This window comes from Rana temporaria, chromosome 3 (genome assembly GCF_905171775.1).
Source record: "Rana temporaria chromosome 3, aRanTem1.1, whole genome shotgun sequence".
In the NCBI taxonomy this organism is placed as follows: Eukaryota; Metazoa; Chordata; class Amphibia; order Anura; family Ranidae; genus Rana; species Rana temporaria.
Window position 1 is genome coordinate 390504911 of NC_053491.1, and position 12793 is coordinate 390517703.

At 51.3% G+C, this 12793-nt stretch overlaps 1 protein-coding gene across 2 annotated transcripts in view; it reads left to right on the top strand.

The window, feature by feature from the left end:
- Positions 1-12793, top strand: part of SMC1B (structural maintenance of chromosomes 1B) — a 172220-nt gene that overhangs the window by 75814 nt on the left and 83613 nt on the right. For both annotated transcript variants that reach the window (XM_040345795.1, XM_040345793.1), the window contains exons 9-10: positions 623-830; positions 1283-1468. In XM_040345795.1, coding sequence (XP_040201729.1) covers positions 623-830; positions 1283-1468 — 394 coding nt within the window. The remainder of the gene's footprint in view (positions 1-622; positions 831-1282; positions 1469-12793) is intronic.

Sequence of the window (12793 nt, forward strand, 5' to 3'; positions counted from 1 at the left end):
TTTCCTGTTCAGTATCAAGATTCTCTTTTTAAGGTATGTAAGACTTCTATATGGTCACCATTTCATATCTTTACCAAGTTTGCCAGTTTTGGATAAAAGCTCTGACAGCCATATTTATAGGGCTCCCCCATTCTGCTTCTTTGGTTTTGGGCATATTTGGCCTTGTTGTCGTGTTGCTCATCCCTCGTGTTCAGTGGTTTGGGACATCCCAGCACATGAATATGAAGTCATCTGTGTCCTGTAATGTACGTATGATTAAGAAATTAGGATTTGTGATTTAACTATAAAAAAAAATTTATTGGAGTACATCCCAGGACACAGAAATCCTTCTGTTGGTTGTTCCTTATTACTTGCTCCAAAACTGAGGCTTAGCTGAGCTTGGAGGGGTAATGACTGAGTGCGGATTCCTGCCTTTTTTTATCCTTGTCCATTCACCTAAAGATGGCAGTATTACTCCAATAGTCACAAATATGGAGTCCGATGTGTCCCAAGAAAAGGATTTTACAGGTAAACCAAAATCCCAGTTTTATTAACGGTATGGCTTTGGGGATATCCCTAAAGGCAATTTCTGTTTCCTTCACTTCTGCCCTGATTAAAGAATATGATTGCTAATTGTTTTCAGCAATGCTCTTGAAGAGCACAGAAAGCAGGAGGAACAGCTCGTTCGTGAAATTGAATACAGTACTCAGAGGATGTCAGAGGTAAATGAGGAGCTGAACATTACTGTTAGTGAGCTGCAGAACGCTAGGATCGATTTTAATGAAGGCACTCGCCAGAAGAAGAAAGCAGAAATTTTGGAGAGTGTGAAAAGAATGTACCCAGACTCTGTGGTAAGTATATAGGCTGTGGAGACTAGGATATTTAATTTTTAAAATGTTCTCAAAGTGTCATTGCACCCACATAATTATAAACTGTCAATAAATGTTGTATTACATGCTGTTCATACTCACGCACTATGGGATTTGTTTTCTGTAAAAACCAACATGTTATACTTCCCTGCTCTGTACAATTGTTTTGTACAGAGCAGCCTGGATCCTCCCCTTCTCAGGTCCTCCTCCTGCACTCTGATTCTCCCCCCACTGAGTGGCTCGGGTAAGAAAAAGTGAAGGGCCGCTGCATCCAGAAGTTTTTTTACCTTCATGCATAGAATGCATAAAGATAAATAACCTTCTGCCTTTACAACCACTTTAATATAAAGCCGTGTTAGATTATATGTATGTATGATGTTCCAATGGATGTCTCATTTCCTTGATTTTTTTTTTTATTATTCTGTTATTGTAAGTTTGGCAGATTGTTCGAGCTGTGTCATCCAATCCATAAAAAGTACCAACTAGCTGTTACCAAGGTCTTTGGCAAGTACATGAATGCCATTGTTGTGACAAGTGAGAGGGTGGCAAAGGACTGCATCCGATTTCTCAAAGAAGAAAGAGCAGAGCCAGAGACATTTCTTGCCTTGGACTATCTGGAAGTGAGTTTCAGTGTCGATGCAACTTTGTAATTACAGGAACATGAGGTTTACATGCTATATTTTCTAATTCTCCAGCAGGTCGCTTTGTAAGTGAATACACAAAAAAAATATAGCTGGTTCTTATGGGAAACCTTAAAGTGATTTTATAGGCATACATTTTTTTTTCTAAAATAAAGAACAAACGTGTTATACTTACTATTGCACAGTGTCCTGAACCTCCTCTTCTGGGGTACACCACAGACACTCTAGGCTCCTCACCTTCGCCAAGTGACCCCATAGCAAGTCCATTGAAAGTTAAGTCCATCTGCCATGTTGCTAGAAGGGACTTGTAGTTTCTGCATTCTCAGATCCCTGTGAATGAATGATGCAGCTGTCTGAGTAGAGCCCTGTACAGCCATGCTGGTTTTCAACTTGGCAGCGGCTGCAGGATGGGAAGCTGCAAAATGTTCCATCCTAAATATAGTTTGTAATAAAACATGTTTCTCTTATCGTCCATGGACGGACACAGCTCCTTAAGTCTTGACAAGTGGGTTATGTTCCTTGTTTACAGGAGAGGACTATGCAGAAACATGTTAGATCATTAAATACATGTTACATTAACAGAGTTGAACAGCCCTGCCCAGGGGGCGGTCCCTCCAGACATAACCCTCCTCACTGCAGCCTCAGTTTCGTTCTGCCTAGCAAAGGAGAAGGACGTATGGCTCCCTTTGGGCCCAGTGCCTTGAGGAGAAATTTTCTTTTATTTAAATTTTTTCTTAAAGGTTTTTTTTTTAACTGTCGGCTGAGAGACAGGCTGGATATTATAGATCCTTGTAGTCTTCTCAGTCCGACCAGCAAGCGTGGGCACACCTTTGCAAAGAGGCTTGGTCTGCCACGCCATACCCCATGACTCCTGGGGTGGCCGGTGAGCTTTTCTCTGAGGTCCACATATGACTGGGCTGTGGTGTTGTCTCACTCAGTGGACCGGGCTGACAGCTACCTCCATTGCGGTTGTAGGTCTGTCAGGAATGTGTAAGCGAGTCCTCGCTTGGAGGTAAGTACAGTCCCTCCCGCTTAGGTGGGTTGGTACGGCTGGGGTTTGGGGGTTCTCTTCTCCTCCTTTCCCTCTCCTGCATTGCAAACATTTGCCGCTAACGGGGGGGGGGAGGCCTCCCTGAGGGGACTGTGTCTGGCTTGAGTTTTTTTGTGAGGTTTCTGTGTGTATTTTTCTTATTTTTTACACTTTTAAAAGCCTTAGGCCCCGTACTCACGACCAAACATGTCTGCTGAAACTGGTCCGCAGACCAGTTTCAGCAGACATGTTTGGCCGTGTGTAGGCCCGAGCGGACCATTTTCGGGCGGATCGGACAGGTTACTGGAAACCTGTCCGCCCGACATGTACGGTCGTCTGTACAGACCTACTGTACATGTCCGGCCGCCCACCATCCCTCGCATGCGTCGAATGACTTCGACGCATGCGTGGAAGCATTTTAAAGGCAGGCCGCGTCATTGTCGCGGCGACACCGCGTCATCGACGCGGCGACACCGCGGACACGCCCCGCTTATTGTTTACGCGCGGACCTCTGTTTGATGGTGTGTACAGTCATCGAACAGAAGTCCCCGGGCAGACATGTCCGATGAAAACGGTCCGCGGACCGGTTTCATCGGACATGTCTGCTCGTGAGTACAAGGCCTTAGAGGCTTTTGCTGCTTAAATGCAGCGTTTTGCCGTCATGCGGCCGGCTCTGGCGCCATTTTTGGGGTGGTTTTCAATTGCATTGAAAACTCCCATTGGCGGCCATTTTGCTGTAGCCGCGCTCCGAGGACGTTTGGCGGCCATCTTGGCTGACCCCTAGTGCTGAATCCTACGGTGCACACAGGTCCCTCAGATGCCACATGTCTCCTTAGTGTTTTTTCCTCCCCACACGCCGTGGTCTGTGGGCGGATGGCGTGCTGGGCAGTCTCCTCCTCGGTGAGTCCCCTGGGATACCCCCGACCAGCGCAGCGAAGGGTGAGTTGCCCTGAATAGGGCATTTGAGCTTCTGTTTGTGGTAAAACACAATTGCATTTTATACATACACACTATGGCCCGGATTCACGTAGCACTTATGCAGACGTATCTCAATATACGCCGCGTAAGTGTAAATGTGCGCCGTCGTATCTGTGCGCCGTGCCCACAGAACTAGATACGCCTGAAAATAGGCTTCCTCCGACCGACGTAACTTTCCTACGCCGGCGTATCTTGGGCGCATATTTACGCTGGCCGCAAGGGGCGTTCTCCAATTGATTTGCGTGTCGAATATGCAAATGGCTGAGATACGCCGATTCACGAATGTACATGCGCCCGTCGCAGTAATATAAGCCGTTTACGTAAGGCGTACGTCCGGCGTAAAGTTATTCCACATATAGGGAGGCGCAACCCATGCAAAGGTATGGACCACGGAACAGCCGTCGTATTTTACGTCGTTTACGTAGTACTACGTGAATAGGGCTGGGCGTAGGTTACGTTCAGTGATTCAACGTATTTTAGGCGTTCTTTCCGACATGATTCTGAGCATGCGCACTGGGAAGCGTCCACGGGACAACGCATGCGCCGTTCGTTCGGCCCGTAAATTGAATGGGGTCACGGTTCATTTAAATGTATCACGCCCACTTCCATCTACTTTGAATTAGGCCGGCATACGCTAAGAAATTTATGTTACGCCGGCGCAACGTTGGGAGCAAGTGCTTTGTGAATACTGTGCTTGCCTCTCTGTGTTACGTCGGCGTAGCGCATATGAGATGCGCTACGCCGGCATAAAGATGCGCTCAGGTATGTGAATCCGGGCCTTAGTGTATGTGTTGCTCTAGTTGGGGTCAGTATCTGGTCCTTCCCCTACATGTTTGTGGTGGCAGCGGGTGCCTAATACCTGGGATCCCACAGATGTTTTTTTTTACTGTTTGTCCTGGACACCTTGGTGCCAGGGTGGGGGACTGCGGACGGGCGGGGGTCAAAGGAGTGCCCCCCCCTTATCCCCTGGGGAATGCTCTGTCACAATGCAGCCATGGACCAGATACCTGGGGGTGCAGGATAAGGCACTTAGAGGTGCGCATCTCACTGCTGTACGGCCTGTAGCTGGATAGTGCAGCTGGGTTTCCGCTGAGGGCTCAGTCTTTTTTGGGATCACACAAATCAGACCGCTCTGTGTAGGTTTTCCTTCTGTGCCCTTCCTTGCTAATTTTTATGATGCGGAATGAGAAAAGCCAGGGCTTTTGTAGTCCCTCACCGCCTGGCGGCTTAGTGCCCCTTGAGGGGAGCCTTTTTAAGAGAGTGGGCTTCTCCTCCGGTGGTTGCACCATACAGTGGGGGAGCACCGACTCTCTCCCAAAGTTATTGGGCTAACGGACCTGCGGGTCCAAGGCCTTGTATATGTCTGCGATGTTTCACTGAATGCCGCGCCCTTGATATCCAGGGCTTTGGTTTCAGAGATGGCGCCTTCTCTGGTTGGAATGCTGGTCTGCTGGCCAGGCCTTTAACATACGCCCTGACAGATTTACCCTTTTTTGGGTGGGAGACCTTTGGGTCCTCGATGAACGACATTATCAAGGATGTCACTGGAGGGAAGAGCGCTCTCCTCCCTCAGGCCTCCAGGGGGAAGGGACCCCGCCGTGGGCCGGGTCCTTCTTTTTCCACACCAAAGCGGGTTTTTTTCGTCAGTCGGGGTCCGCGGACGAACCTCCCGGGCCGACAAGGGCTCAGCTGGGGGGCTGATCCGTCCCTGGGTGCGTAAGCCAATCGCGCCGGCACCCCGAACCCGCCAATGTATGTAGCTTCCCCTGCCCGTCTCTGAGGTGGGGGGTCGCCTTTGCTGTTAACAGCTCGGTGAACCTCCCTGCTCTCCGACAGTAGGTCTGCGAGGAGGTATCTTCGGAGTACTAGATAGGGTCCCTTCCGATCCACCGAACAGTGTCTGCCTTTGGGCAGTGTGGGACTTGCTAAGCTGCGGTGTGATTTTGTCTTTTCCGCAGGACTAGTGGTTTGAGGGATTCTATCCAAATCTGCTCTCGGTCCCAAGGATGGGCATGGTCTATCCGATTTTGGGCTTCAAGAGCCTAAAAGGCCTTTGTGAATGGGGGTAGCCACTGGCACTTCGGTGCAGAAGGTCATAGGTACGACCCACCATGGGGCTGCAACCTGTATAGCTTTTAGCTGTGCTCCATCCGGGGGACTTTCTGGCGTCCTTGGATATTAAGGACGCATACATGCATGTTCCACTTTGCGCAAGTCACAGAGGTTTTCTGTACCTTGCGATGGGGATGCCCACGGTCAGTTGTGGTCCTTCCTTTTGAACTGCCGCCAGCACCAATGGTTTTCACCAAGGAGTTTTGCACTTATCCTAACCTTGTTGGGACAGCGAGGTTTTGCCATCGTGGCTACTTAGACGACTTCCTGACTCAGGTTGTGTCTGTGGCTTTTCGGACCCTCCGTGAATTTGGGTGGGTGTTAAACATTTGGAGTCGGTCCTGGTTCCGACTCAGTTTGGAGTGCCTACGAATTCCGTACTCTTCGGTGGCGAAGGTCTTTTTTCCCCCCTGGAGAACTTGCAGATTCTTCAGTCGGCGGTGATTATTGACATCACGCAATCGGTCTCTTGTTTGCAAGCAAATCCTAAGTCTGTGGGTAGCCTCCTCCGAGGCGGTACCGTATGCCCAGTTCCACGCTCGTGTTTTTTTCCAGAGGGAAATGCTGTCCGAGTGGTATGAATCTCTGGTCTCTGAATCATCAGATTCAGGTGCGTCACCCTGTCAGTGTCTCTCTGAATTGGTGGCTGAGATCCCTGACTTTTCGGTCCGGGAGGTGGTTTCTTCCTTTCTGTGGAGATTACAACGGACGCCAACCTCTAGGGTTGTGAGGGCTCCGGGGGGTCCGGTCGTCCCAGAGTCGCTGGACTTGAGTGGACCTATGACCACTCAGCCCTATATGCGCCCGTTCCCGTCGGATCTCGGTAACTACCCAAGCTCGAGCCTGGTTAGTACCTGGGTTGGAGTCCGCCAGGAAATACCAGGTGCCGTAGACCTTGTCTACCGTTACTTGCCCTAGTACTGTGGGCGGTCAGGTTATGCCTCTCCTTGTGGTCGAGGGGGTTGCAAGGTCGTCCGATCTTGATTCAACCTGACAACGCCACACCGGTGGCTTCGGGCTACCATCAGGTATATACCGGCAGGCGGGCTACTGGAGTCGCCTGATGTTGAACCAGGACAACTGGTCTTGGCACATGGAGTCAACTCTCTTGCAGGAGGTGAGCCTTGCAGGGCATGGATCTCCTAGCCACTCGTCTCAGCCGCAGGGGTATCAAGGTTCGTGGCCAGATCTAGTGATCTGGTACAGGTGCGCAACTTGCGCTGGTGTCCCTGTGGGGTCTGTCTCGGCAACTTTATGCCTTTCCCCAATTGTAGTGGCTTCCCCGGATGCTCCACAGAGTGGAGGCTGAAGAATCCCAATGATTTTAATAGCTCCAGATCCTTGGTGCGCCGATTTCTGGGCACCTGGTAGCGGAGGTACCCTGGCGGTTGCCAGGGCACAAGGTCCTTCTGTCTCGAGGTCCCATACTTCCTCCAGTTGTACAGTCACTGACTTGCTCAACAGAGCTATTGGAAGCCAGACTTTAAGGGACCGGGGTCTGTCCGACTCGGTCACCTCAACAATGCTGAGGGCACGGTAGTCTTCTTCCGGTGGACCTACCGTCGCGTCTGGCGGACCTACATCTCTTGGTGCGAAGAGATGGAGTGACGTCCACGGATGTACTCGGGGTCCATCGGCCTGCTGTTTTTACAGCTTGGTGGATCAAAAATGAGCTTAGAGCACCATTTGGGGGGCAAATTTCAGCCTTGGCTGTGTTCTTTCAGTGGCCTTTTTGCGGCCGTTCCCTGGTGGGTACCTTTTTTGTGGAGGGGGCTTGTCCTATACCTTCCCCCCTTGGCCCATCTCTTCCCCCATGAGTTTTGACTCTGGCGTTCTCAGTTCTTCAGGAATCTTCCTTTTGGAAACATCAGACAGATTTTCTCTTGAAACTATCTCAGAAGTGGCCCCTTTAAGTGGCCTTTACCTCTGTTTCTGAGTTGGCGCTCTTGTCTTGCAAGCCACCATGTTTCATCCTTCATAGCCTTAGGTGGTGGTGCATCCGCGACCTTCCCTTCTTCCGAAGGGGGTTTCGGCTTTTTTGCCGGAATAAGAACATTGTTTCTCACATCCTTCTGTCCCTGGCCGCCGCATCCTACGGAGGTTGTCTTTCATACTTTAGGCGTGGTACGCACTTTGCGGGTGTACCAGCCTGCTACGGCTCCGTTTCGGAAGATCTGACTCTTTTGTGTCGGTGTCTGGTCCACAAAAGGGACTGGCGATCTCGTTGCCCACCATTTCTCGGTGGATCAGGTAGGCTGTCATACAGGCCTATGTTCTTAAGGGGCGGGTCCCCCTTTTCCGGTCCGACAGCACGCGTCGGTCTCAGGTGTGCGAGGTGGCGACTGGTCATCCGTTCACATTCTTTCCAGAATTTACATGGTTGCTGTGAGTGCATCTTCTGATGCTTCTTTCGGCCACTAGGTTTTTGCAGGCGGCTGTTTAAAGTTGCACCTCCTCTTTTGAGGAGCTCTGCTTGTTTTGGGGTGAAGTTAAGATTGGTTTTACTGATATATTTCCCACCCCTCCTTTTGACACTGCTTGGGGACGTCCCACTTTTCAAGACTTAAGGAGCTGTGTCCGTCCATGGACAATAAGAGAAAATAGGATTTTTGTACTCACCGTAAAATCCTTTTCTCTGACGTCCATGGACGGACGCAGCTCCCACCCCTCCTTTTTAGGTTTGTACTGCTTGTTACGAACTGAGGCTGCAGCTGCAGTGAGGAGGGTTATGTCTGGAGGGACCGCCCCCTTGGCGGGACCTTTCAACTCTGTTAATGTAACATGTATTTAATGATCTAACATGTTTCTGCCTAGTCCTCTCCTGTAAACAGGGAACATAACCCACTTGTCAAGACTTAAGGAGCTGTGTCCGTCCATGGACGTCAGAGAAACGGATTTTATGGTGAGTACAAAAAATCCTATTTCTCTTCCGTTCATGGACGGACACAGCAGCATTGACCTTAGGGTTATATACCTTCCTTTCAGGAGAGACTAGGCAGAAAAAACAGCACTTTTAGTGTTAAAAAACACTTCTCAGTACAGCACCTCCCAGGGGGCGGGTCCCCCGGGTATATCCTACTCTCTGGAACATCCAGCCTCAGTTTTTTTTCTGCCTAGCGTTAGGAGAGGATATGGCCCTTCTGGAGCCCATGTGCTCTGGAGATTTTTTGCGATTTTTCGCCTTTATTTGATTTTTTTTCCTGCATTTTTGAATCCTGGGATCTACTATCAACTGCCGACTGGGTGACAGGCTGGATCTTGATCCTTGTAGTCCCCCCATGTTTGGCCATCGAGCGTGTGCCGGCCTTGCTCCAGGGACGGCCGGTGAGCTATATGCTACAGGGCACACATATGACCGGTCTCTATGGCTGTGTCACAGTGTGCCGGGCCGACAGCCATGCCGTATCTACCTGTGGACGTTGGGTCTGTCTGGACTGCCTCCAGCCGGTGGTCGCAGGATGGGTAAGTAGTATCCCCTTGCCTCGGCAAGGTGGTTCGGCTGGTGCATTCCTAGGGAGGTCGACTGAGGGTCCACCCTGCTTTCCTCTCTCTCTTCCTCTCCCTCCTTCCCCGTTCTGGGTGGCGGCTGTGAGGTGGGGGGTCCACCTGGGGGGGGGCTCTGTTACTGCCGGGGGGCTGTGCTGCTGTGGGGTGCTGTTGTTTTTTATTGTGCTTATGTGCTGTGTATGCTGGACAGTGTCTGCTGTGTGTTACTGGGTTTTTTAAACACGTGTACGGCCGCTATTTTACCGGTGACGCGGTTCTATATATCGGCGGCCATTTTCTTGTAGCTCACATGCTGTTTTTTCTGCATTTCGGCGGCCATCTTGGAAAAGTTTTGGCCTCTAGTGTCTGGAATAACGGCGCAAAGCCCGCAGCATTCTTCCTGAGGGACGGCACAGCACGGACAGCGCTCTCAGCTCTGCACAGTAGTACAGCCTGTTTTTGGGTGGTGAGTCCCCTGGGGGTCCCCTGCTCTCTGTGACAGCCGGGAGGGTGGCCTGTGGGTCCTGTTTCTGCAGTACTAAGGCGGCATATATAGGTGGGTCAGCATGGAGTCTGAACCAGAGGCTTCTACCCTAACCATGCCAGAGTTAACCCTTAGTGCTCCTGCAACCTCGGTGGATGCTGTGACGGCAGTCCTTGAGGCGTTTGTTGCCAGGATTGAAGCAGCAAGTGGCCAGAAGGGGGGTAAAAAGTGCCCCCTCCCTGCGCCTGCTTCTGGGGATGTCTCTGAAGCGGAATCAGGCCCTGCTACTGCATCTGGCCTTGGTTCTGTCATGTCAGATGATGCAGACTTAGCCCACACGGACAGTGAGGATGACTCTGCTTCAGGGTCAAAGCATGATAAGGAATTTGTTGGAGCTCTTATCACTGCGGTGTGGAACACTCAAAAACTTGAGGATTTGGCAGAGACATCAGACATGCCGGTCCCTTTTGGGTTCTGCAAGCCACCCCGCACTGCAAAAGTGTTTCCTTGTGTTCCATATCTGGACAAACTGTTATACAAGGAATGGGAACGGCCGCAGAAAGTTTTTGCAGTACCAAAATACTTTGCGGTCCGTTACCCTTTTGAGGAGGACTTTTTAAAAAAGTGTGTTCCTCCTCTGTCAGTGGACCCTCCGGTGTCCAGGCTGAACAAGGCCACCATGTTGCCTGTGGAAGGGCTCCCGCATTTAAGGACCCCGCAGATAGGAGAGCTGAGGCTGTGGCCCGCTCCATATTCACAGTGGTGGGGTCGGCGGTGAGACCAGTTTTGGCCGGGGCTCTGGTGTCGCAGACACTGACCGAACGGGCTAAGTCCCTGGTGCAGGAGCTGGAGGCGCAGAATGCTTCTGAGACCTGTGTGGACCTGGCCGACCAGTTTGTGCAAGGCCTAAAATTTGCCTGTGAGTCGGCCCTGGATACGCTCCCCTTGCTCTCCAGGGCCTACGCGGTGGTACTACGCTTCCTTGTGTGGCTAAAGTGTTGGTCTGCGGACCAGTCCTCTAAGAAGGCCACGGTGGATTTGCCTTTTAAGGGTGAACGGCTTTTTGGGGTGTCCCTGGATGACATCATAAAGGATGCCACAGGTGGTAAGAGCACTCTGCTCCCGCAATCTGGGAAGGGTAAGGAGCCTCGCCGTAAGCAAGGGCCCTCATTTACTACCCCCAAGCATTTTTTTTCGCCCGCCAAGTGCGGCAGGAAAACGTTTCCAGGGTGCTAAGGCGTCCACTGAAGGGCAAAAGCGCCCCTGGTACCGCAAGCCCAACAAGCCTGCCTCCGCATGAAGGTCTGCCCTGCCCACATCTCGGGTGGGGGGCCGGCTTCGCGGCTCGGTGGAGGTCTCTTCTTTCCGACCGTTGGGTTTGCGAAGTAGTTTCCTCGGGGTACAAGATAGACTTTCTCTCTTGTCCACCAAACAGATTTTTTCCCTCCGGCTTCCTCCGGATCGCCTGAAGGATCTGTCAGGGGCTGTCCAGGATCTGCTGGTCAGGGGAGTGATTGTGCCGGTTCCCTCAACGGAAAGGTTTCAGGGGTTCTACTCCAATCTGTTTGTAGTCCCCAAGAAGGATGGGGTCTGTCCAATCCTGGACCTCAAGGCCCTCAATTGCTTTGTCAAAGTGCAAAAATTCAGGATGGAGTCGATTCGCTCAGTAATAGCAGCGCTCCATCAGGGGGGATTTCCTAGCATCCTTGGATATCAAGGACGCGTACCTGCATATCCCCATATGCGCAAAACACCAGAGGTTTCTGCGCTTTGCTGTCTAGGGGGAACCACTTTCAATTTGTGGCCCTCCCGTTCGGCCTGGCCTCAGCACCGCGGGTTTTCACCAAGGTGCTCGCCCCGATTCTGGCCCTGCTGCGGCAGCGCAGGATCGCTATCGTGGGATACCTGGACGACCTTCTTCTGAGAGCTTCCTCAAGCTCAGAGTTAGAAGAGGACGTGTCTATCACCTGTCAGACCCTCCGAGAATTCAGTTGTCTATTGACTATCCAGAAGTCAGTACTGGTACAGTCTCAGCGGCTGGAATATCTGGGGTTAGTCCTGGATTCCTCAGAGGTGAGAGTTTTCCTCCCAACGGAAAAACTGCAGACTCTGCAATCTGCGGTGCAGCGGTTGGCGACTCAGAAATAGGCGTCGCTTCGCTTTTGCATGAGAGTGCTGGGTCTCATGGTGGCCTCTTTCGAGGCAGTTCCGTATGCCCAATTCCACACCCGAGTGTTGCAGAAAGAGATTCTGTCACGTTGGAACAAGCTTCCTTCGTCTTTGGATTACCAGATTCGGGTGAGTCGACTGGTCAAGTCCTCCCTAGTGTGGTGGCTGACCTCTCCGGTACTTCGGACCGGAAAATCGTTTCTGCCGTGTCATTGGACAGTGATCACGACGGATGCCAGCCTCTCCGGCTGGGTGGGTGTCTGGGGGGGGCCAGTCAGCCCAGGGGCTCTGGACTCAGGAGGAGTCCCGCCTTCCAATCAATTTACTGGATCTCCGAGTGATCAAGTTGTGTCTCTCCAAGTGGTCTCTGGGTCTGCAAGGCCGACCGGTCAGAATACAGTCCGACAACGCCACGGCCGTGGCATACGTCAATCATCAGGGGGGCACACGAAGCTCGGCTGCAGATGATTGACGTCTGGTAAAACAGTTCCCATGTCGCACAAGGCGCGTCACCAGATTTTCGTAAATAGCCGAGCTGCGAGTCGGCGATATACGGCGACTGCTCTACGCGGCGGGCGCAGGCGCCGTATAGCGCCGACTCGCAGCTCGGCTATTTATGGAAATCTGGTGACGCGCCTTGTGCGACATGGGAACTGTTTCACCAGACGTCAATCATCTAACCCAGCCATAGGAACGCCCACTCCCGCGGGAATCGGAAGCCGGGGAGAAAATCGATAAAAAAAAAAGACCTGCATACTGTAAATGTTGTTAGTATCCTGGATGTAGTGTTAGAAATTTGTATTTAGGGTGAACCCCTGCTTTAATAAGAATATGCCACAATACAGAAAACTGGTAAATCACTTGTCTATTTTTGTAGGTACCTGCAATATTTTCCTATTACTAGCTTATCATGCATTGTACTGCTCGGTCTGTGTGTGGAGGCAGCAATATTTGTAGGGACAGGACAGGGCTGCCCTCTGATGACAGGTTATCGAATGCCACAGATTCACAAAATGGATAAAGAAAAAACAGTGAGATCCATGCA